Genomic DNA, 26,812 nt, shown 5'->3' with positions numbered 1-26,812 from the left:
TTAAATTGTGTTACTTAAATATACCGTAAAAACTTGATAGTTAGCATATGTGCTTACTATCGAGCGCTTCTGAAGGTTAACATGTTCGTATATAACTATGTGTATCGATGATTTGCTCAAAACCCTTTACACTTTTGTGGATGGAGCTCTTCATGTTTACATGTTTTAAAAGCGCTTGATAGTAAGCACATATGCTAACTATCGAGTTTTTACGGTAATTGGTTAAATTCTTTGTGAAATCCACTCCCAAGTATGGCAAGTAAAGGTCTACTCTAGAGGTCCTTGCTTGCAGGCCATATAGGGCCATAATCATTTCAAACATTTGTGTTTGAGGGCCAAATACACGTTGGTTTGTTATGTTTACTGCACATTTCGGAGTTGTTCAAGTGCCAGCCACAATTGGTCAACAGGCCGCATACTAAGAACCTCTGAGTTACACTGTTAAAAATACTTTCAAATTCCGATAACCATATACTCGGAAAGACAATTAAATGAACACAGCGTGTCACATATCTGCTTTCCCTCCACTCAACATTGATAATGTGCCCACAGGGAAGTTACATGACAAAGCAGAGGAGTGGAATTATGTGTCCGCCACAGACAGCAAATTGTGTTCATTCAATTGAATTTCTAACAGTAGGATCAAGTTATCCCATCCAAACCAGTAGGTATTTTTTGTATTTCATCTTGCCTACGGATGCCTTCATCGTGATCCACCACGTCACCTGTACACGCAGATTCCCCTCCTGATGTTGATGACCCATCGGAAGACTTCTCTGCAAAGCTGGATGTAATATGTGATCTTATTGCATCCAGGATTTCATTACATGTTGAGGATTGGCTTGAGTCAGAGTCAGGTGTGGGTGACAGATGAGACTTGATTGATGTTAACACCTGTCATGAAAAAAACAAACAGTAATTTACAAGGATATGAGAAAGAGAAAGTATATTACAGAGATGCCAGGGATTTGCTAATAAAAATACTGAAAAAAATATGGAAAATTGAAAGCAATAGGGAGCATAATGACAGAAGCGCAGTGCCTCATGGCCAGGGGGTCCCTTTCAGATACAAAATTGAAATTTTTCTTGGTTTTTTCCCCCAATTTGTTAATCAATCACAAATGATTGTAGCACTTGGCTCTAGGTCCAGACACTCCAAATCCAACAAAAAATAAATTAATAATTAAAAGAATTGAAATTTTTTTTAATTTATACAAATTTGGAAATCGGGAAACTGACATCTCTGATATTAAGGTTTTTCCTCCTGCTACAAAGGCCGCAATTAATGAAATATTACACAGAAGTGGACATTTTATAAAGTTCTTAGGGAAAAGTTAATGAATGCCACCTCTTAATTTTATTGCCAAAATCATTTCATTCTGCTCCATTCTTCCAGTTCCAAACACAAATCAAAAGCATAAATCTAAAATGGAGCCATTGGATGATAACACAAACTCTAACGTCTGGTCTTACTTTCATGATTAAGCTCTTATGTGTTCACCATGTTCTTTAAGTCACATTAAGAATGGTTGCAACTAACATTTTGAATACCTGCACATGCATACATAGATGCAGACACCGCATGTCCATACACAGTAAACAGAAATTATTTCACAAGATTCAATTATAACATGGCAGAAAGAGGTACCTAATAAGCAGTCACCAGTCATATCTGATATTTTCAACATTGACAACAAAACATTACTGAACTAACATCATTTTTCTTATCTTCAATGGACAAAATTTGTCAATATAATTATAATTTTCATACGAAACTCCCCCAAAAGATTCCGACACATTTTTGAGGTCTTGAGCAAGTTTAACATTTTAAAAATAACATAAACCCTTACCTTTTCCATGTAAGGTTTATCGGGACTACGAGGCACATTCCACTTCAACATCTCAGTCCGGCTGAAAAGTGAAACAAAATTTATGTATTTAGATACATAATCAAGGCACTAAAAGTGAGATGGTAATAAGTTTACAATAATTCTACACAATTTTTCCTCTTACCTTGAGATTGGTAGTGACATAAAACAGTGTGCATATGTGTTTACCAACAAACGAGGACAGGCACATGACATTTCACATTTAAATCATGGACCACACTGCAACGGGGTACTGTTCTTTCAGAGGTCTGTAAACGATCACAATTGCATGTGTAATACATTTACGAGATACACCCTCTATTGTGCATTAAATATACCGTCTGCAGTTGCTAGGTAAAATTGCATCTCATACACATATAATGTGACGTGTCGTGTCATGTCAAAAGGAGACACGTTTGGGCAGGATCGTAAATGGAGAAATAGCCAAAACTCTGCCCGGGGGTGCTTTTTCACAATTTGGGTTTGTTGCGAATTTGTGATGTAATTAATGTTATAAATACTGTCTGATAGTTTCAGACCGGAATATAACTGGCATCTTGTATTGTTTTAGACATTTTTCAAGGTAATTCCTACTCTCAACATTGTCAATAATATTTTTAAAGGCCGATATCTCAATTTCCAATTTTGTAAAACCATAACTTACTAACTCAATATCTTCGCTTAGGAATGTCTGATTTCATTGGGGAAAATGGCATTGTGGAGCAAAATGTCTCTATATTTAAGGTATGTAAAAACCTCAAAATTGATAACCTGCCCAAAAGTGTCTCCTTTTGACATGACACGTCACATATACACAAACAATGGCGAAAAACGTACAATTTGTGACTGTTCTGTGTCTTTCTCTTCCACTGGGTGAATGTAATGTGTACTTAACAACTTCTATACTTACTATGGATATGATGCATACTGTGTGATTATATCTTTGGTTATCTCCAGTAAAGAATCCTTATTACTTGTCAAGTCTTGTTTGGCAGTAAAACTGAAGCTATATGGTTTACCTGAAATGAACAACAATATCAGTGTCAGTAAAAACATTTCAAAATGTCCGTAGATACAGTCCCTCGTCAATTTTAATAGGCTTTTTTGTTTGCTTTGTGCATGTACATTGCAATGTGCTACGGTGATATCAATTCAACACGTCGTCATTGGGCAAGAAAAAACTCTTATGTATCTTTGGCCCCTGAACATGTTTAAAGCAATACCTCCTATGTAACCTGTTGGCAGTTTTGCTTTATGCACGACAACGACATGCAAAACTTTGTAATAACACTCAAACCTGACAATGCCGTTTGATATTGGTCCTTTGCTGATAAATGCCAGAGTTATGTTATTTGAGTCCCTACATGACAATCCAATATAGCAGCTTTACCAAAAGGTTACACATGGGCCTAATTGTCATTGAATAGTGGTTTCACACAATAACTAATAATACAAACACTGTACTTACGGGTATTTGAATCATCAACAAGTTCATGACTGATGGTGAGGCATTTGAATACAGACTGAACACACCTAGAATGGAGACCTCTCAGGTATGGACTCACTATTACTCCTACATAAGGCACATGTGGTCCAAACCATGCCTGTGGAAAAGAACAGAACAGACAATGAGAACTTCACTTCCATCAACATAAACAGAGTGCTCCACCTTTTAGCATCAGTCACACTCACTCCCCCTTCATAAATAGAACTGCACTAATACAAAAAGTACAATAAGACTTAAAACACTCCATTTTTAAGTTCAACAATGTTTTATTTGTGTAGACACTGAGGATACGAAATATCACAACCCAGGTACGACTAGACAGGGGGAAACATGCAGGAATTTGTATTTTTCAAAATTACTTTTACATCTTTAATCTTCAGGCGAAAAGTTCATGACTTTTTAGGAAAAATTGTAAAAAACACACTTTTTTCGAAAAAAAAAAGTTCTACAGTCGAGACTGTCGGTCGGACAAGGACAAGCAAACAATTTTTTTTGGCCTAAGAGGGCGTGTTTCATATCAAAAGGTTTGTAAAAGAAACCTTTACAGGCATGTAAATTAAAACATAATTAAAATAAGTCAAATTCCTGAAAATTGTCAAACAAGGCGGTTCTCGAACCACGAGTCTCGCCTGCTTTTGCGACCGCCTGCTTTTTTCAATTACTTTTGGTAGCGGTAAATGAATTTGGCGGTTATCGGCTGGGCACGATTATCTGGCTGATGGTGACTGTACCCACCAAGTGTCATGCCCATGCAACAGTTTTTACTAATTTGACCTCAGATGACCCCTGGTGACCCCGAAATGACCTTCCAAAAATTTAGCTTCAAATGTTGACTACACCCACCAAGTTTCATGCCCATCCGACAGTTTTTACTAATTTGACCTCAGATGACCTCGAAATGACCTTCCAAAAATTTGGCTTTAAATGTTGACGGTACCCACCAAGTTTTATGCCCATCCGACTGTTTTTACTAATTCGACCTCAAATGACCCCTGGTGACCTCGAAATGACCTTCCAAACATTTGGCTTTAAATGTTGACTGGACCCACCAAGTTTCATGCCCATCCGACAGTTTTTACTAATTTGACCTCAGATGACCCCTGGTGACCTCGAAATGACCTTCCAAAAATTTGGCTTCAAATGTTGACTGTACCCACCAAGTTTCATGCCCATCCGACACTTTTTACTAATTTGACCTCGGATGACCCCTGGTGACCTCGAAATGACCTTCCAAAAATTTGGCTTTAAATGTTGACTGTACCCACCAAGTTTCATGCCCATACGACAGTTTTACTAATTTGACCTCAGATGACCTCTGGTGACCTTGAAATGACCTTCCAAAAATTTGGCTTTAAATGTTGACTGGACCCACCAAGTGTTATGGCCATACGACAGTTTTTACTAATTTGACCTCAGATGACCCCTAGATGACCTCAGTGACCTTGACCCACTAACCAATACGAACCGGTTCTGTCTCGGGTCAAGATGCACCCACCCACCAAGTTTGAGGAACGTGCGACTCATAGTCTCCGAGAAAATAGGCGGAAAGCAAACTTTAACCAAAACTTTAACCAAATTTGTCACATACACACCCCCACCCCCACATACATACATACACACATACATTTAACTAGTAACAAACGCAGGGCGCATGCGCGAGCCGGGAAGTTCAAGCTTGCTGTAGAATCGGTCCCTACACAGGTACGACAAGTTAGAAACGCACCGACTCAGGTGTCAATTTGTGGATTAAATTAAATAAAATTAAATATCTTTTTTTCTATATGTCCGCTTTCTCCGTCTCCGGGAATTGACTTGAAAACACTATGAGGATTACTCAGTTAATTTTTGAGGACAAAAATCATGAAATTGGTGGTGTACGGGAATTTTTTATGGCCAAGTTTTAAGGCCCAAAAAATATGATTTTTTTCGAAAAAATTTTTGACCTAAAATTCGACCCTTTCTCGCTTATCTGATGAATTTTCAACTTCTTTTTGATATATGTGCTAGATATGACTTTGGCGTTTATATTCCCTAAAGTAATTGTTGTCATTTTGCTTAGTTTTATAAAAAGAAGTGATTTTCTGCATGGAGTCGTTTTGATATTCAGCTTTGTTTACGTTTCAAAACCAAAACTGAATTTCCCGGCTCGCGCATGCGCCGTGCGTTTGTTACTAGTTAAACATACATACGGAAAAGTGATTATATAGTCTCCTGCCTTATCAGGCGAGACAAAAATTGGTATTTTGAATTATTTTCTCACAAAGACAAGGAGCTTACAACTGTCCTACAAGCTGAATAAACTTACTGCTTAGATCCAATGGTTACACATACAAACAATGCATATAAAGTTGTTATACTTGTTTATTGTGCTGCTAATTACACTCCTACACATCCACACAGTGCAATCAACAACAAAAACTTTCTTGAATGGTTATAAAAGGCTCTTTACCTCTTGAAAAAAAACAATGCGCTTTAATAAATTTCTTACTTGGAAGTCTGACTGGGTCTCAATATCCCTCACTGATGGATTAGGTGCAAATGTTGGATGACTGTGATACCAGCCTACAACCCTACCGCCCGCTGCCATGATGGACTCTGATGCTTCTGTCTGTGACACTGCCATGGAAATTATGGATACATGGTGTTATATTGAAGCTAGTTTTCATATTCAACTGGTAATGCACACATAGAGCTACATGTAACAGCCAACTCCCATATTATAATAAGCCCTTTTGATACTTCAATACATACATACATACATACATATACAATTTATACCGCGCATATTATCTAATTAAAGGTCAAAGCGCCTTTACAATACATAAGGAAATAATTACAAATTACATTTACATAAAAAGATGTGTTTTTAAAAGTTTCTTGAAAACAATGAGGGAAACAGCTTCTCTGATGGAGAGAGGAAGCATGTTCCATAGCCGGGTCCAATAACTGAAAAGGCCGTGTCACCTGGTGAACGATGGGTTGTGGGAATATGGAGCCTAGTATGATCAACGGATGAACGGAGGTAATGATGTGAAATGCTTTGACTGTTGTATAAAGTAATATTAGAGGAGAGGTATGTTGGTAGTGAGCCATTTAAAGATTGATACATATACACAAGTAACTTAAAGTTAACACGTTGGCGGACAGGTAGCCAATGAAGCCTCGCCAGGTAGGGAGATATGTGTTCACGTCTCTAACGCCACAAATCAGGCGCACAGCCTTATTTTGAATACGCTGAAGTTTATCAAATTGCGCATTGGTGATGCCTGCAAGCAATGAATTTCCGTAGTCAAGGCGAGATAGAACAAGAGCCCTGATAATATGATGGCAAGTGTCCTCATCTAAATATTTCCTGATTCGCCAATGTTTCTTAGCTGGTAGTTAAGAGTGCGGCACAATCCCCCCACCTGGCTGGTCATTGACCCATCCGAATCCATGATAACACCCAGATTGCGGACGGAATTTGTAGGTTTAATCTCAGCAGTACCAACATTAAGGGTGAGATCAGGATAAGATCTTAAATTGTGAGGTGATCCAATGATCAGAAACTCAGTTTTCTCCATGTTTAATTTCAATTTGTTTGATGTCATCCAATTTTGAATATCTGTTATACACCTCTCAATACAAGTGAGTGAACTAAGACATTCTGCTCGGTTCCTGGGATCATACGATATATAGATTTGAGTGTCATCGGCATAGATATGGTACAATAAATTGTGACTGCGTAATATATTACCAAGGGAAGAATGTATGTTGTAAATATCAGAGGCCCCATTATGGAACCCTGAGGCACTCCGCAGTCCAAAGGGATGTCACTAGAGCATTGGCCATCAATAGAGACCCGACTGTATCTATTTAACATGTATGACCGGAACCAAGCAAGAGGTGGACCTGTAACTCCAAGAGCTGTTTCTATTCTGTGAAAAAGAGTGTTGTGATTGATCGTATCAAATGCTGCTGTGAGATCCAGCATAACTAAGAGCACCATTTTGTTGTCATCAAGCTCACGCAGGACATCACCATGAACTTTCAGCAGTGCTGTCTCGGTGCTATGCCCTTTGCGATAGGCAGACTGCATAGACTCATTCAGTCCATGGCAACTCAAATAGTCTTTAAACTTGGATGCCACAACACTCTCGATCACTTTGGCAATAAATGGTATATTGGAAACAGGCCTATAGTTCTTAAATATGTTTTGGTCCAGAGTAGGCTTCTTTAATATAGGAGTAACCATTGCACTTTTAAGTAAATCAGGGAAATTACCATATTCAAGAGACATATTTACAATGCGGGTTATTGTAGGCACAACAACAGGCAGATTTTGTTTCAGTAGCCATGTTGGTAGTTGATCAAGAGCACAAGTTTTATTTGTGAGGCGTTTAATCACCGTTTCGATCTCATCCATAGAAATAGGCTCAAAAACGTGTAATCTGTGCGTTGTTGTGTCTAAAAAGCTACTATCTAACTCAGTGGGAGCACCAACTTCCTCCAACTCATCCTGGATTTTGTCAATTTTTTCCTTGAAGAAAAATGCAAACTTGTTACACAATGCTTTCGGTAGAATCATGAACAGGGAGGGGTTTGGTTGATCCATTGAGAAGATTGCTAATGGTACGAAAAAGATCTTTGGCATTCACGTCCACCACCTTGGTCTTGAAGAAAGATGTTTTAGCTTGAGCAATCATGGTGTTAACAATATGCAGCTGGTTACGGTAGTTAGCACGATCTACCTCGTGCATTGATTTTCTCCATTTCCTTTCAAGCTGTCTTCGCAGACGCCTTTCACTAAAAATGTCTTCATTAAACCAAGGTGGTGTACAACGAGTGGATCTACTTTTAGTTTTAAATGGGGCATGTTGATCAAGAGTCACTGCAAACGATTTAGAGAAATAACAAACCAAGTCATTAACATGATCAATAGAATCAGGAATATCATTTAAAGCTTTGTCGAGATCTTGTCTAAAAGCCTGATCATCAAGTGTACGGAAATCTCTTCGAGTACTGGTCACCTTTTTGAGAGATGGTTTTTTATATCTCAGGGTACATTTAACAAAATGATGTTTAGATAGAAGAGATTCTTTAACACTATAGTTTACAACAATATTATCATCAGCCCTTGATATTAGGAGATCAAGAGTATTACCTGACTCGTGGGTAGGACAAGATATATGTTGCTGAAACCCAGCAGTAGACAGAGAATTTTGGAAATTTGAACTTCAGACTTAGTAGGAATATTAACATGAATGTTAAAATCACCCAAAATCAACAACTTGTTTGGCATAGTGGTGACATCATTAATAAAGTTGTCAAATTCATTGATGAGTAACAAACGCATGACTTATCGGTCAATACCCTGGACATCAGATTGGGATAAAATATACCCAGTTTCTATTCCAAAGAGCTGGCTAAATCAGGTGCAATTGTTAGTAATTTCCATAATTCAACATTTCAGTCGCAACATTTTCAGTTCTGATCAGGTGCAATCAATGTTGATTTTTTAATATACAATTCCTCAGGCAATGTGATGACAACACAATATGCACAATACAAGTACAAAGCAGTTAATTTCAGAAATAAAGGGTAATACAGTACCCTTTACGTTTTACTGCCTAGGACACCTAATAAGGTGCAATCAATGTTGATTTTTTAATACACAATTCCTCAGGCAATGTGATGACCAACACAATATGCACTATACAATTTCAATGTATTTCAATTTCAGAAATAAAGGATAATATGGTACCCTTCATGTTTTACTGTCACGGACACATCCTTTATTTCTATTCTATTACTGTAAAATAGAGCGATTTACCCAAATATTTTTGTTGTTTACATCAAGGTAGAGTGAGTTCCTGTATCCATATTGTAAGGGACAGTGCAAATCGCCCAGACTTATACAATGTGTCACCCTTTATTGCAACTCACATTATTGCGATTAATGGAACCTTGCTTGATGTGTTTGGATAATCACATTGCTCAATTATGAATGCCCAGTGGAGGTATAAATAGAATAGCAAATTTTGACTTCCCCCATTGATACAGGCAGTGAATTCAGTCCGGTTTAATTCCCTCTATACTAACCATAATGCGCTTTGCTTCAAATTATCAAAGTGGCCCATGTATTCTGACACATATCATAATTCAACCATTTCTGTAGCAACTTACCTGGATCCATTTCACATTGCATTCCTGTACTGAGACTCTTACACGGCTTAGCTTCAGAGATTTCTAGCACTCTTGTGGTCTCATTGTAGTCACCTCCAAGTAACCCTATCACTTCAGTTGTGGCAAGATGGGCATGCTGAGAATAGAAATTGTAACAAATTTTAATTTGTTAATGTTAGAAGAAAGGGCTACGTCTTAGCATGTGTAGTACCATGAGACAGAAATGTCATGCAACACAAGGAGATAGTGGATGTGGGCGAGTGCTGCTATCATCAATAGCGATTTCAAAATGGTGTCGACATCGGGCTGATACCTCAAACATGTCTATATATGCAATCATTGCAATGGAATATCAACTTTAAAAAGAGAAGGGAAGAGAAGATGAACAGCAATGACTAAAATCAGCTCCAGATAATTCTTTACTATAAAGTAACAAGCTCAATACATCAATCTCATCAAAAACATTTGAACTATTGAACTGCAGACATGGTATAACATGGATATCTCCTGGAGCATGACAGCATTTGATCTATCAAGAGGGGGACTTGCATTTCCCTTTCTATATGACCCAACTAGGGATGAAAGTGGGCAACAGATCCATTTCCTAAAAATTGATCTGCCCTTTGGCATCTGACATGAGGCATTGCACATGGGGGCTCGTCCGGGGAATACACTACAATAAGGGTTAAAGGGACATCCCCCAAAAAATATTAATAATAATAAAATACCATGCGGAAATGTAAAAAGAAGAAAAAAATCTAGACATACCGTATTTTGTCAAATAAAAGCCCCTGGGGGCGTTACATTTTCCCAAGGGGGGGGGCATTTATTCAAGGTCAATTTTAGAATGATAATTCCCGTTAAAATCATTAGGTAAACTAAAAAACACGCTAAAATGATGAACTAGAAACACTGACTTTTGGCTCACTTCTGGGTTTCTGATCCAGATTTTCGCCAATTATTGACGCTATTATCGACCATGTGCGCAACTTGATAAGCTTACTACACAAGATAGCATAGAAATATCGGCATTTTTGAAACATCTTGGTTGAAGTGGTGGGGGCGTTTATTTGAGGGGGGGCGACTATTTGACGAAATACGGTATCCAGAAGATTTAAATCCCCGAGTCCCACTAGGATTTCTCTACGTTTCTACGCAAAATGACAGTTTCAAACAAACACTATTCTGAGAAATACTTACAAGATCCATGATAGCCAATGCTGATGAGTTCATAACTACATGATATGGTGCCTAAGATGAGAAAAAAGACAAAAATATATGGAAAAGTATGAATATCAAAAGGATCTACACCTACACCACTAGACCTATTCTTTATGTGAAGGGCAATACAATATTCGGTGGAGACCTCACCACACCACATTCTCTCCAGGCAATTTGATTGTGTCCATACAATTCAATTTGAAGCAACACCTAAAACTTCATCCAGTGACCCTAACATTAATCACCAATTGTAAAGGGAAAACTGAGGGATCAATATGAGTTTTCCACATATTATACCATTTGTCTAACATAAAGACAATTTTACCAAAGAAATTCTATCCCATCTCATTCCAAACCATTCAAGAAACTGCTCAAATTTCATCTTTTTCAAGATGCATATAACAAAGTGTAGGCCTATCTTGGACTGACTACTGGCGGAGATTGTAATTTGCGTATAATTTTGCCAAGTTATACCAACACCAATTCCTGCACTTACCAAGTTGTCCTCATTGAATTCAGCACATTGAATCAGTTTGAATGGATCATACGCAACTCTCCGCTTCTTGCTGGGTCTGGTAGACACTCTGTATTAAGAATGAGAAAATAAAATAGCACTCAACATCAAAGGGAATAGATGCTTTTATATCACTCATACATAAATTCTAGACAGTTCATTGGTTGCTTACCATTTATCATTTTTACTATCACCCTCTCCGTGTGATAGTCTTTACCATCTCAGTGCCTGCCGTAGTGCGCCTGCGCCAAGCCGTGCACAGACTCTTAGACTCGCCGATTTAGTTATGGGGTGGATCCCAAAATGTGAAGTATATCATGGCAAAACATGGTGATGTTGATGAAAAAATGTATTTCCTACCTTAAATAGTATTTTAGTAATATAATTTATGTATGAGTGATATAAAACAAATATTAAATGTCTTAAATTTGTGTAATGGTCGAAATATAATCACTCGGTGAAAGATGTATTGTTCCATCTTTTACCTCGTGATTATATTTCGACCATCACACTCATAGACAGTTAATATTTGTATTGTGTTTGATTGCCAACAACTTTCCTAACTTAAATTTTAAATTTTAATTGTTACTTTTTATTTTGAAAACCTTTTTGGCTGATGAGAACGATTTTGATTTTTGTTTCGTTTTGAATTTTGACTACTTGTGTTTGCTTTCAACCTTGCGCATTTTACCATATGATTCAAAATACTTGATTACTGATCATTCATACATATTCTGTATACAGAACAAAGCAATTAGTCTAGGGAATCTAGACTCCGCCAGGTCTGCATCTCAATTATAGAGAGATGCACATGCACATGCTGAAAGACGTAATACACCAATTATCATACAAATTCTTAGCCTTCGCTACAAAAAAGCTAAAAGTACACTTTTTTGTTCCCCAGGTGCGACAATCTAACATGGTATACTTTCCATTGTGTTACACCCACAGCTATATGGGGACTTTCAGAGTCGTAACTTTTTTGATACAGGACCATGTGAGACTTGACAAACAAAAGCAATCTTACCTAGTAATTGGTTTTGTTTCCTCTGTCTTCATTCTTTCTGCTTTTGCTTCTTCTGAATTGCACATTCTCTTTCGGCGTGGTCTCTGTGATTCAATCAAATTTTAAGTTAACAGGCTAGGGACACAAACACTTTTCTAAACAAGCTTATGATATTCAATCAGGATATCTTTCATACTTCCCTTTCCTCCTGTGAGGGACCTTTCTATTACATATAAAGTACTTTGTATTATTATTATTACATAGCACTTAAAATATGGAATAAATGAAGAGAGTGCTTTCTGCTATGAGAAATAATTTACTCCTAATGAAATGCACAAGAACACGACATACATACTTTTCATGAAGATGAAAGTGATAATAATGTCTATTTCAGAAAGTGGTATAGCATGAGTTCAGTCGATTATAGTCTCCTTCCTAATGCCATTTTGTGATAAAGTAATATATATACCAACTCATATGAACTTTCACAAACGTAATAAACATGAAATTCAATCCGACTATATTAAAAATTTCATGTGAATGAACACAGCTGTCAACAGCGTGATGATTCCCTGCGTACAGTGTGATGAACGCCTGTGTGTGCAAAACGCAAAAAAGAATCCAACCATGCCTTTGCAATGTACTTTGAAATACGCGACATACAATTGCGGCCGGATCACATACAGCTGTCATTCAACTGAAATTTTTACTGTAAATAAATTTACAGAACAAAATACATCAATCATTCTCATCTTCCATTTTTAGTACATGCACATCTCAACTATATCCATGCTACCATGTTTTTTCTATTCATTTACTTACCAAGGTGACAGCATGTGGGCTGCTCTGAACCCTGTTAATTCTTGTCTTGTAGCGTGCCGATATCACAACATGAAATGGATTGTCTGAAATACACAAAGACCTCAAATTTACTTTCTATGCAAAAGACAGCTTTAAAAATAAATGAAAATTTTAGGGATACGTAAAAGGCACAAAGCAATTCCGCAATCATTTTTTTCCCCGCAATCATTTCTTTCAGATACTACTTATTAATTTTATGCCAATTGAGAATAAAATGAAATGAACCAAACTGAATTGAACTGAACTGAAATCAAATGATGTCAAATATACTAAGCTTCGGTATTTGAAACTGAAATATGAATTACATGGTTATCTGGAAGAGCAAATCATTTACACTCTACTACATAACTGAAGTTGTCAATCAACTTCAAGTAACTCACCTATGCCAAAATTGATGGCTCCCAAATGTTCTAGAGCCGAGTGTATTGCACTAATCCTGTTGACATCGCCACAGCCTCGCAGGTTTGGTCTTACTGCAGTCTTGGTTAGATAAGATGGCTTGCATTTATTCCTGAAAGAGAGCATTTGTTACATAAAAATTACTTAAATTTCATGGTCAGTGGTGTATCATGGCCGCTCCTACCCGGGAAGGGGGCCTACAGAAAACATAAATTTTGCAGCCCCCTGCAGCAACAGCCTGAAAAGTTGACCCAATATTTCTCCAGCCAGGATGGCGCTCCAGAATCTAAAAGTGGGGGGTGAATCAATTTTTTTTTCTTAACAAGTTTTTTTTTAATATTAAAGAATTACAAGTATTACACCATCCAATTACCCCCACTGCCTCATTTACTTGAATGCAAAGGTGGGGCAAGGACAAGATGGCAAAACAGTAGGCGAGTTTGGACTTGGAGAAAGAAATGAGCGTGGTGATAGATGGGTGCAGTGGTGTGAAGCAAACAACATGGTAATCACAAACACTTGGTTTAAGGAGCACCCAGAAGAATATATACATGGAAGAGCCCTGGGGATCGCACAAGGAACCAGATAGATTTCATAACCATTAATGACAGATTTAGAAGAGCAGTGAAACATGCGAAGACACATCCAGGGGCAGACTGCGGAAGTGATCATATTCCAGTAGTATGCACACTTGATTTGTAAGCTGAGAAAGTTGAAGAGAGCGAAGATCACGAAGAAGGTAGATTTTGAACAGCTGAAGAAACCAGAGATCCGAATGGAGTATTCCATCAAAGTGGAGAACAGGTTTGAGCAACTTACAGACGAAGGAGAAGAGATGACATGGGAATCAATGAGGGATATCTTGGTTGAAACAGCAGAGGAATGCCTGCCAAAGAAGAAGAGAGAAAGTAAAAGCAAGTGGATGACAGAAGAAATTCTATCAATGATGAGAGACAGGCAAAAGATCATGGACAGGGATTCGAAAGAATATAGAGAGTTGGACAGGCAAATAAAGAAACGTTGCAAGGAGGCCAAAGAGACCTGGCTGAATAGTAAATGTGCCAAAATTGAGAGTCAATTTGGAGAGAATCGGAATGTGTACCAGAGGATAAATGAGATCTCAGGCAGGAAATCAGGCTGTTCAAGCTCTGGGTGCATCAAGGCAAAGAATGGTAATATGCTGGTAGGGAAAGATGATGTAATGAAAAGATGGATTGAATATGTTGGGGAGTTATTTCACGATGTAAGGGATGGTTTGCCAAGCTTTCCCGATTCTATTGAGGGTCCAAAGATATTGCAGTCAGAGGTTCGATCAGCTATAAAAATGATGAGCAGAAATAAGGCTGCGGGGCCAGATGGAATAGTTGTTGAAATGATTGAAGCATTAGAGGATTATGGAATTGAGGAACTGACAGGAGTCATCAACAGAATGTATGATAATTAGTAGGTTTTTTAGCGGGTTCGCCGTCGGACAAGTTTAGAACTGTTAAGCTTTCGTCAGGAGTAGCTCTGACTTCTTCAGGACAAAGTACCTAAGAATGAGACATGTAGACCGCCCCTTGTCTACTGATGACTCTGAAAAGAGCCGTTTGCTGAAGACTGCCCCTTGTCAACAGAAACTAGCAGATCTCGCCTATCTGCTGATTTTTGTAAGTTTTGGTGGCTCTCATGTGTTTCATTGACTACTCAAAAGCCTTTGACAAGGTGAGACATGATCAGCTTTTGAAGATCTTGGCAGGCTAGACCTGCATGGAAAGGATCTACGACTGTTGCAGAACCTTTATTGGAACCAAACAGCGTGCATAAGGGTGGATGGAGATTGTAGTGAATATACAAGCATTAAGAGAGGAGTCAGACAGGGATGTGTGATGTCACCAGATCTCTCAGATTATTACAGTGAGCTGATTCTAAGGGAGCTAGAAAAGGAAAATGGTCTCAGTATAGGTGGACATAACATCACAAACATAAGATATGCAGATGACACTGTCCTATTAGCTGAGTCTGAGGAGGATCTGCAAAGGCTTCTTGATGTGGTGGTTCAGGAAAGTGAGAGGAAAGGTTTATCGTTAAATTGCAAGAAGACAGAATGTATGGTGGTATCAAAGACTGAAAGCCCAACATGCATATTGAAGGTGAAAGATCAAAGATTTAAGCCAGTTTCCTCCTTCAACTACCTTGGCAGTCTAATCACAGAATATGCCAGATATATTAAGGAGATTAAGAGAAGGATTGCACTGGCTAAGTCTGCGTTCTCAAAATTAGACAAGATCCTAAAAAACATTGCCCTCAGTATAGAGACCAGAATTTGGGTACTCAACTGCTATGTCGTCCCTGTATTAATGTATGGAAGTGAAGCATGGTCAATAACAACAGACATTAAAAGAAGATTGGAGAGCTACGAGATGTGGTTCCTTAGAAGAATGATGAAGATCCCGTGGACTGATAAAGTGTCTAATGACGATGTCCTAAGTAGAGCAAATGTGAACAGGAAGCTGTTACGTGAAATCAGAGTTAAGCAGCTCAAATTCCTTGGTCATATCCTCAGAAAGGATGGTTTCGAGAACCTAGTATTGACAGGAAGAATAGAAGGAACAAGGAGCAGAGGCAGGAAGAGAGTGATGTGGTTATCAAATCTGAAAGACTGGCTAAAAGAAAGGGGAGCTGAACATAAAGCGACAGAGCTTCTGGAGATGGCTTATAACAGAGAATTGTGGCATGACATGATCGCCAACGTCTTAGGATATGGCACCTACAGAGAGAGAGAGCCTTGAACGGTGGCCCTGCTGGCGACCAAAAAGGTCAACCATAATTTTCCGCCCTTATTCATTAATAATTCTTCTTGCCGCCCCTTCTGCCCCCGCCCATATTTCTTTAATAATTCTTTTCTTGCCGCCCCTTCATCTTCCACTGCCCCTTTTTTTGCCTCCCCTGCTTTTAACCTGGGGGGAGGGGCTAGCGCCCCCAAAGCCCCCCTCCATCAAATACACGCATGAGGGTACATCGAGTCATCACATATGGGCCCAATCAATGTTGTCAAATAACCAATAGGCAGAAGTTGAAAGGCTTTAGATACTCTGCCTGTGAAAGCAGACTCACACATTTTCAAGAAAGAGAAATGCTTAAGACACATAGGATGGCAAGAGCCACATTTGTCAAGCTTTAGGAATTTAACTCAAAAACTGCAGTGCATTTCTTAATATTAATACATTGACCTTATAGGAAATCAGTCAAGGAAGCTAATAACCACATTTATATTTCAATTGGTCTTGCAGTTCTTGAGTTTAAGGCCAACAGGACATAAAACAAATGTTTTTGGCATTTTCCCCTCCAGAGCAAAAATCATTCACATAGGTAGAAATGGCACCCTCTATATCAAGATATCTTTGATAAATAGAACCTAGATACTATTCCTCTTGTGTATCAGCTTTATTTGTCTCAATATTTGGGTGCAAACACAGCTAGGTCATTCTCATGTCTAAAAAGGTTTTTTTTTAATCTTACCACCAAAATACTGTAAGTAATGCAAAGTCATTTAATATAAAACAGTATTTGATATGATATAAAACACATGTCAATAATATGAAAGAATGGACTTACCAGCACTCTACAATTTTGTTCCTAATGGTCAGATATCTTTGAGGAGTCCTGGAGTAACCGGCTTCAAAGTAGTCTGCATTCAGCAGTTTCTCTGTTTCACTGATGGTATCCTTTTCTAAAATCAACTCTTCAGTAGCTTTTGGTGTAATTTCTGTAGCACAGAGAAGCAATTCATAAAACATTGATTCAAAAAGGTTGAATGAGGTCTATGTGTAATCTCATTAGTGACTTACACCAATTGTCCCTTAACCCCCCGGACTCTACTTGTCATCTAACAGCATTTCTGATTGGTTGATAACTTGAAATGCTCATTTCAAATTGCCAATTGAGACTAGGCTTTAAACTATTTGTGGTCAAACTTGCATTTGCAGATGATCTTATTAATACCCTCCTTGATTGGTTCTAAATTTGACACAATATTCATTTTGGCCAATCGGCAGGTAGTTCTCATGGGGTTAAAATCTAAGTACAGCAGAGTGATTTTCAAAATAATTATTACCATGTTAAGCCCTTAGACATTTTTAAGCAATATCCAGTATTACATATGAAGCTTCTATCTATACCACTGTCACACACTTAAATACTGCACAGCTTAGCGTGCCAGACTTTCTGATACTTCGCACCTTTTGTGTTGATGTGTGCCACTAGGATTGTGCGACTGTTGGTATTTTATGGCTACGATTGCGCAATTTAAAACAATGAGGCAGAACATACCTTCCAAGTCATTTGAGGTGTCATCTATCTCCGACCCAGCAGAATCTGCATCACTGACGGTCAAATCCATTTCTGAACTGGAAATGTTTACTGCTTTTGAATCCCCAATGGTAGAGATAATTTCTGAAGTAACATTGCCTGAATCAATTAATTTATATTGCACATTTGTTTCATCATTGTCCTTTTTATCATCATCATCAGAGACCTGCTCTTCTAATAATTGCTTTGGCTGTTCCAATAATTGCACAGACTCCTTTTTGTCTATTTTAACATCACATACTTCTTGCATCACATTACTTTGCACTGACACTGCCATTTCCTGGTCTTCATTCGCAACTATTTCCACTTCAGTCATTCCTTCTGTATGTAAACTTGTAATAGTATCCTCTGATTTTGCTAATTCTTCACATGTAGTCCTCTCTTCTTCAAGTTTGCTCTCCACATCTTCATCTTTAATCACCGCTTCCTCTTTCTCTACTACATCCATGGCAACCATCGTTGTAGCACCGGTTTCATCCTCTTCATCCTCCTCTTCCACATCCACATCAACATCCTCCTCAGACCCACTTGCATCCTGTATATGAACCGCTTCACCCTCTTTAATCATCACCTGGCTCTCTCCGCTTTTCTCTTCGATAATGTTGACTTTAGTGGGATCCAACTCTATGGTATCTTCTTGCATCTTCGTTTCCTCTTTCTGAGGGCTCTCTGATACATCCCTCTTCGTCATCTTTTTAGGTGATGGCGATTTACTACTTGGCTTTATTTTTGCTACATTCTTTGCCTGATGAGGTGGAGTTTTCTTTCTGGGCCTGCCTCTTGGTGCTGCGGTAGCAGTCCTTGGTGGAGTAGAGCAAGTTGTAGAGCCAGTTTCAAAGTTTTCTGGTATATGTGAGTGCACTTGATCTGTGGATAACTTGTCAGGACTCTGTTCACTTTGATTTCCCAAGTCATCGAGCTTGCTATCCAGAGATGCCTGCAAGGGAAAAAAAGAATGTACCATGTCTTTAGCGTGATATGCATGATCACCCGGTAGCCTGAATTTGTTTGAAAAACATCCCACGATGAGTTGAATCTGCTATAATTATGCTGATTCGACTGGTCAAAACTATTTTTTTCAAGAATTCATTTCATCAGAACATTTCTTTAAATTGCTTGATGTTAACTGAGGTGTTAACTCTTGGTGTGCTATACTGTAAGCAAATCAAAGGAAATGGGTTCAAGGGCTCGAGTCAACTGTAAAATCTTACAATTATACATTCTTAACCTATTTTTGGGGTTGCCAGTAAAAGCATCTCAGGCCATTTTAAAATCCTGACTCTGTTGTGACTTTTAAATATTCAACCTGTTGTTTTCTTATTGTTATATGTGGGTTGCAGCTGTCTTTGTTGGTAGTAGGTCAAACGATTTGTACAAATCTGAATTTCTGTATTCTTTCTCTTTGTTATTACTTTCTTGCGTTTCTTCTTTGTATACTTCTCACAACCACTTGGTATCCTTGAATTTGATCATTCTTAGAAAAGGCAGGCTTTTCTTTTTGATAGCTTCCCTCTCTTTTTCATTTCACCACTTCTGGCTTTTGCTTTTATTTTTTTGTTTACAAAGATGCCTGTTGTTGTCAAAACATCCTCAAATGCCTTTCAAAATGTACCTTTCCTATATACAATACATTTGTACGGGATAAACTAAGCAAAATTTCCTGAAATAAAGGAACTTCTAAAAACTGGTTTTGAGTTTATATTTGGTCACATAAATGTTTGCATACCATTTTCTTAAGATGGTTTCTGCCATAATTTTTCACTTGCAATGTAGTTCTTGTCCCTATGTGTTCTGCCACTTTGCTCCACTGTCGGCCAAATAGTTCCTATAAATGTAAAGAAAATAACAGCCCCTGGATGTTAATAATAGGTATCAACAGAAAATCCTGAAAAACTGAAGAAAAATCCTGACAAAACAGTATCCAGGGAAGAAAAAAAATCCTGAAATCAAAGTGAATGCTGGAAACATACATCCATGTTAAAGGGGCCACCCCACTTGGCCAGTTTGTGGCCTCTTTTGTGAAATTGACCCCAGGCAGGGGTCACAGAATTGCACTCACCATTCCTTCATGAAAACCTGCAACTTCTTCTTCTGTCCATATACCTTTCACTATGTGTGCTTTATCAGATCTGTAGTTAATTGGGAAGAAAAAGACAAAAAAGTCTCATGATTTTTAAAACAGTTCGAACTTTTACAGACCTCTAGAAACCGAGGACGATCCCCCATTGCAGAGTAGTCCACGGTTTAAATGTGAAGTGCGAGTGTATGACCTCGTTTGAACTGGACTTGGTTTCTTGGGTCAGTCGGGAAAGGGCAATCAAACCTTATTTTAGACCTATTTAGCCTACACTTTTGAAACAGAACCTATATCTAGTATAATATAAAAAAATATTACTTTGTCAAAGTCAAATCACTTGATAGTTTTTGGTAAATTTACTTCAATGCACGCACTAATCAATAATGTCATGTGATACTTACAGTACATGACAGGTGAAACTGAACACATAAAATGGGCTATTCCAGATGAAATCCATACACTCATGGAAGACATGGCCTTAATCTTCTACACAAGGGGTGTATATTTCAAATGGGTTATCTAAATGGGTTACTCATTTGAAATTCACAGATTAAGGTCCTGTCTTCCATAGGGGCTGTATGGATTTCAAATGGAATAGCCAAGTCCACTAACCTATCACTTCAATATCAATCTTACCTTTTACTACTGGTTGTGGCTTTCTTTGTTTTACCTTTGGATGCACCTGCTGATCCTGTTCTTTGCAAGTAACGTCTTACAAAAATATGGAGTTAAGAAAAATACAACATCTTCACTAGTTTGCTCTTTTTCTTCACAAAAATTTAAATAATATGCCCAGTTTAACTGCTAAATCTTCAATCACATTTATCCTAAAGTTTGACCTTGAAAGCTAAATTTTATGCCAAGACTGAAATGAATTTAGGTGACCGTATTTGAAATCCACACTAGCACTGAGGAAAACTATCAAATTCCAACCTAATTTAGCAGTTAAAGTAGTTCAAGATCCAACCACTTTCGCCCATAAAATGGGGAAATATTAATGAAAGATTTCAAAATTACAAAAGTTTTCATTTGAGGCCAAATTTTGTGTAAAATTCAAATGGATTTCATAAATTTCAACCATTTTCAACTGGAATTTAACATCAAACAAGTAAAAGCTTCCAGCTGGATTGAACATAAAGTATCCAATTGCCACCAAATTAGGTGCATGTTGACTCTAACCATAAGGTATCCAATTGCCACCAAGGAAGGTGTATGTTGACTCTAACCTTTGACTCATTCATTCATATGTGGGACAAACATGGACTTTTCAGAGAAAAACAGGAAATATTCCACCTGTTTTAACGCCACCATATTTACTGTAAGAACATTACCAAATTCTAACTTTCTCACCTACCAATCTACTTTTTGTGTGTGTGCCTGACAACAATTTATCGTTATACAAGAATGATAATAAAAAAGATTCTTAATATTACAAAATATTTTATGATGAAAGTGTAATTTATTCACAACCAATGTCATCAAAAAGATCCTACCAGCACGAACAGCTATTTCATTATTCATAAGCCTTGATCTAACTGACTGATGGTCTCACGATGAACTTTGAGTAAACAAACTATACAATATATTCTCAAATGAATCTAAACATTAAACTTGTTTTTATTCTCTTTCTCAAAGGATACTTTTCTTCCTGCAGCATTCTTTCTATTGTTGCTCTGCTCTCAGGATCCATAGCGTTATCATCATAAGAAGGCCATACTTCACCACCAAATAATTGCTGTCAACAAAACACACAAGCAAAACCAAACCAATTTCTTAACAGAGGCTAGAGCTAGTCAGGGAACTAGTTCATGTACGCTATTCTATCATTTATTGGCATAATGTTAATCCTGAAATACCATATATTATGTATCCCTAACCCACACACAGGGTGCATGGTGCAAACCAGAATTATGATGATTTACTAACTCGTTGATAGCTACTCGTTGATAGCTACAATTTATCATAATTATTATTTTATCATTTCGGTTTTGAAGAGATGCAGTTTGATTTGTGTCTAATGTGGTGTCTTTATTATGCTGTTGGTTCCCATGTACATTAGGACAGACTTTTCCAACAGGTGATTTATCTATTGGGTCAAAAGGGAAATCAATACAAGACCATTATTAGAGATCCAAAACCTGAGAGTAAAATAATTCTCAAGGGTGAAAACCAAGAGTCAACTGGGAAACCCAAGGATCAAATACTCCCAGCTTTGGGTTAATGACATTAAGGGGGAACTACACCCCTGGCCAATTTTGTGCCTATTTTTGCGTTTTTCTCAAAAATCACAGCACATTGGTGACAAGTAAGATGTATATTATAGGGGCAAGGACTACAACTACTGTACTGAAAATTTAGCAACTCAAAACAAGTAGTTATTGATTTATTGATCAAATATTGGTTTTCCCTAATTTTTGACTGTAACTCCGCAACTGTTGTCTGTGCTGAAATAAAATTTCCAGTGCAGTAGTTGTAGTCCTTGCCCCTATAATACACATATCTTACTTGTCCCCAATGCGCTATAATTTTTGAGAAAAAGGCAAAAATAGGCACAAAATTGGGCAGGGGTATAGTAGGCCTACCCCCTTAACTATTGGGTCAAAAGGGAAATCAATACATGACCATTTATATTAGAGATCAAAAACCCGAGAGTAAAATCATTCTCAAGGATGAAAACCAAGCGTCAACTGGGAAACCCAAGGATCAAATACTCCCAGCTTTGGATTAATGACATTAATGTAAGTATAGCAATTTTTAAATTCCAGCAACTGCATGCATGTTGCCACTCAGGGCTACACAAAAAATCTTAGTAACCATTGCAAGAGCCTCATTGTTGGCACTGACAAGAATTCTACAATCTTCCATAGATTTTATGTTGTGTGGTCTGAGCATAGTAGTAGACAAGTGAATGATATAAATACAGAACATCAGCATCATCTTGTGCTTGCAAAAGAGTAATCGGTCTCACTGTTAATCATTTGATCAGCAACAAGATCATATTTAACAAATCTTACACTTGCAGAACAACAAATATATCTGAAGAATTCTGAATACTAGCGGTCACCCGGATTTCGCGGTCACTGTGTTCTTCGGTTACTGCCTTTTGCAGTACTTATTTTTTTGTATTCTTTTTAATGTACTGGTCAGGTGTAATGGGCAGGTTCAATTGCAGTGTTTGAGTTAATTTTTTACACCCCATTTTGAAAGTTAAGGTGTAATTTCACTTGGTGCAGGGCAATTTGAGGGGCAGTCTCGGAATAATCAAAATAAATGTACAATTTTGTAGAACAATACTTTCAACATTGGCAAAGTATTTTGCACAGACACTGATTATGCTGCTAACCTGTGAGTTACGTTGCTAAAAAGTCACCCATTTAACCATCTGTCTCTATGGGACAGGAAATTGTCAAAAGTTGGGGATCTTCAAAAGTCACCCATTTGGGGCTACTAAATCACAGTTTGGCAACCCTGTTTAATTTGGGTGATTTGGAGACTTTGACCTAATTCAATAAACAAACATTTAACTGTTGACAATAGGTTCTAGTTTGAACGCTGACATGATAATGTTGACAAATTAGTTGAATAAACAATGCATGTTAATTACTCAAGTCAGATTCTCCAGTGTAATGGTATGAGTGACCCAATCTCAGCATTGATCAGATCAGACATAGGATTTGCGGGTTTCATGTTAAACAGCATGACTGTAGGCTATTGTAGTGTATTGTGACTGTTTACTCAGTGTTTACTCAGTGCTTAGCTCGCAGGTTGCTTGCTAGTGCATTGCTAGGGCATTTTAAACTAATTAACATTATTTGACACCATTAACGTAAACAAAAACAAAATTGGACGTTTTATTGGGGTGCGGACAACCTTACTCTCACAATGCAAAATCCGTTTTCGAAATAATGTAAAACGAGAAGTTTTAGCCTTACCAATTCGCCAAACTCAGTAATTTATTATAGATGTGAGTACAAGTTTATAAATCCTCACCTGGTCATCATAAAGACCCCACTGGTTTGAGAGCCCACCTGGATCTGATATCGGTCTAGAATCCTCAAACATGACCTCTGTACTTGATACTCTGTTGGGTTTAAAAATACAATTTTAGGTTTAAGCAAACTACTGTCTGTCTGTCCAATTAACTTAGAGACTCGGTTTTTATTATTTATTTGAAAAAATATATGGGTTAGAAAAAATTCATGAAAGAAAATGTTCTAGTGGCCGGACCTCAGACCTAACAAGATTTTTTGGTACCGGCTAACGTTTTGAAAATGTTTTTCTTCATGTTGACTTTAATTCAATTTTGACTACATTTCGACAATAAAACGGGACCACACAATTATTCCTAATGATTAAAACTTTTGAAAGGAAAGTCCATTTCATAATTAAAATTGAGGTCACACAGTGGCAAATCATATTGATCAGTAATAGACCTAAGCTGCTACTGATTCACCTTTGGGCTAATTAAAATAATCGATGTATTTTTTCAATTTCTATAATGCAACATAAACAATAATACAATATACATGTATGATACATAAAAAATTGGGTTTTTTTAAAGCCTTTTTGGTCAAAGGTCCAAATTTTTGGGGAAAAAAAGTCCACTTTTTCCAAATCCGCCCCCAGTCCCAATTTTGAAAAACATGTCCACTTTTTCAAAATCAGCCCCCCTGGTTACGGGCCTGCTTCTGAACTTCCATTGCTTACATGTAGTTTACATGGTTCAGTGAATCCAACTAGATTTAATGAATGCAAGATTTGGTCTCTTGCAGTGTTCGAAATAAGCACTTAAATCCTCTTGTCCAAAAATCACTGGGGACAACCATATTGAGCTATGTACTTATCCCCTAGACAACCACTATTTGTAGGTATGCTAGGTGAATTCAAATTTGCCATCAAACTGCATCATTTTATATATCAAATTAAAGCCCTTGAGTAAACAAAGCCAAAACTGAAAACCTTTTTTTCATAGCACTTTCCGTAGCAAAGTTACATCTTGTCAAAGATTGACTTTCATCAAAAAGATTCAGCTAGCAAAATTCCCCATTTCGGGGGTGTTTCTAGATCTTAGTCTCATCATGATAGCAGCTTTTTTAATGGAACTGCTATCAAAATCCTCTAAAATTCCATGTGCGATTGTCTTATCACCATAAAAATCATATATTTGGGTCAAGTGAAGTATAGAAAACATATTTATGTAGGTTTCCTTCTTCGCCAGTTGTTTTAAATTTCTATGTATACTAAAATGCAGCAAACCTTTGACGAGAGCGACTACCGTGATGTTGCAAATTCGGCGCTAACAACGCGTACGGCGCACAGTTCATTCATAAATTTCCACTGGGCAACAACAGATCGCCTCAGCAGCCAATCAGAGACAAGTGCGTGCAACGCAGTAAATATGCGATGTATCCTTACAATACGCGCTCGTCAAAGGTTTACTGCATTTTAGTATAAATATGCATTGACATTGTCGGCGAATTTGGCTGACTAGCAAATGTGTTAACTAAGGTTTGCCTGGGATACCTACTATTTGGATTCTTTGCACTCAAAAACATGACATAATATTTTGGGGACAACCAAAATGTTTTGAGGACAAGCAGAATTCATGCTTTAGTTGTCCTCGAGACAATCTCCATATTTTCCTTATTTCGGACACTGGTCTCTTGTCTAGAATGTGAAGCTCCATTCCGGTGGCGGAGAAGCTATCACTTCCCTGGGGTAAATTCCCTGGGGTAAATTCTTGGCCCTCGAGTAAAGCCTCAGTCCTACCAAAACCAAAACCAAATTTGAAATATGAAAATTGGTAATTTATCCCTACTTTCCTGTATTAATTTTGACAGGAAACAGGACAACAGGTGAAATTTTGTGTTGAAGAAAAAATGATTATCCAGAACTGTGTTACCAAATTTAATTCATGAATTATCTTGGTCTTGTTGGTGTCGATGGATGGTCATGATTTAGGTTTGCTAGGTGAATTCAAATTTGCCATCAAATTGCATCGTTTTATATATCAAATTAAAGCCCTTGGCCTTGAGTAAACTAAGCCAAAACTGAAAACCTTTTTTTCATAGCACTTTCCGTAGCAAAGTTACATCTTGTCAAAGATTGACTTTCATCAAAAAGATTCAGCTAGCAAAATTCCCCAAAGCGGCATTTCGGGGTGTTTCTAGATCTTAGTCTCATGGCGATGGCAGCTTTTTTTAATGGAACTGCTATCAAAATCCTCTAAAATTCCATGTGCGACTTGATTATCACCATAAAAATCATATATTTGGGTCAAGTGAAGTATAGAAAACATATTTATGGATAATGTAGGTTTCCTTCACCCACCTATTCTCGAAAAAAATTCAAATTTCTATGTAAATATGCATTGTGTTGGGGCCCGGTCTCGGCGAATTAAGCTGACTAGTAGATGTGTTAACTAAGGTTTGCCTAGGTTACCTACATGATTTTACGTAGGAAATTGTGCAGAGAGCAATTCCTTTCTGAATCAATTGTTAACTGAGACGATTATCGTCTCAGATTGTGAACCTATCTGAAACTTCACATTTTATGTGACATCCCAGTCTCAGTCACTTCAGACTGCCAGGAGGTTAGTCCGAATAATTCAGTCCACAGAACAAAATAATTTCTGACATGAGGTAAGCTTAAAAAGTAGCTGACAATTTAGAGACCCGGAATGTGACCCAACATTACCCTTCTGAGTTCGTTTCGTCCAAATTTTCAATATCTATATCTTCTTCGTTTGCAGCCATGATGTAGATGATTTTAATTGTTCTTGTAATACGGTAAACTGATATATTTCTGAAAACTTCAACTTCAAGTTTGCCGCATGACAGCCATT

At 37.6% G+C, this 26,812-nt stretch overlaps 1 protein-coding gene across 1 annotated transcript; it reads right to left on the bottom strand.

Moving 5' to 3' along the window:
- Positions 1–642: 642 nt before the first annotated feature.
- LOC140161060 (uncharacterized) lies at positions 643–26,812 on the bottom strand. The gene is made up of 19 exons (XM_072184452.1): positions 26,665–26,812; positions 23,959–24,049; positions 21,609–21,703; positions 20,605–20,679; positions 19,951–20,020; positions 19,618–19,716; positions 17,853–18,828; positions 17,139–17,289; positions 13,523–13,653; positions 13,104–13,186; positions 12,303–12,385; positions 11,258–11,345; positions 10,741–10,791; positions 9,541–9,676; positions 5,864–5,991; positions 3,337–3,472; positions 2,779–2,887; positions 1,851–1,911; positions 643–894 (listed from the first exon to the last, which is right to left on the bottom strand). The coding sequence occupies exons 1-19, from the start codon at positions 26,721–26,723 to the stop codon at positions 643–645; spliced, it is 2,874 nt and encodes a 957-aa protein (XP_072040553.1). The 5' UTR covers positions 26,724–26,812.

This window comes from Amphiura filiformis, chromosome 1 (genome assembly GCF_039555335.1).
Source record: "Amphiura filiformis chromosome 1, Afil_fr2py, whole genome shotgun sequence".
In the NCBI taxonomy this organism is placed as follows: Eukaryota; Metazoa; Echinodermata; class Ophiuroidea; order Amphilepidida; family Amphiuridae; genus Amphiura; species Amphiura filiformis.
Note: the sequence above shows the minus strand (reverse complement) of the source record. Positions and strands in the feature narration are given on the sequence as shown.

Excerpts from the sequence above, each read along its gene's own strand:
- LOC140161060 (XM_072184452.1), bottom strand. The coding sequence starts at position 26,723 with ATGGCTGCAAACGAAGAAGATATAGATATTGAAAATTTGGACGAAACG. Across the intron at positions 24,050-26,664 it reads GACGAAACGAACTCAGAAGG|AGTATCAAGTACAGAGGTCA; the intron begins GTAATGTTGGGT and ends TAAACCCAACAG. Across the intron at positions 10,792-11,257 it reads AATTCAATGAGGACAACTTG|GCACCATATCATGTAGTTAT; the intron begins GTAAGTGCAGGA and ends TTCTCATCTTAG.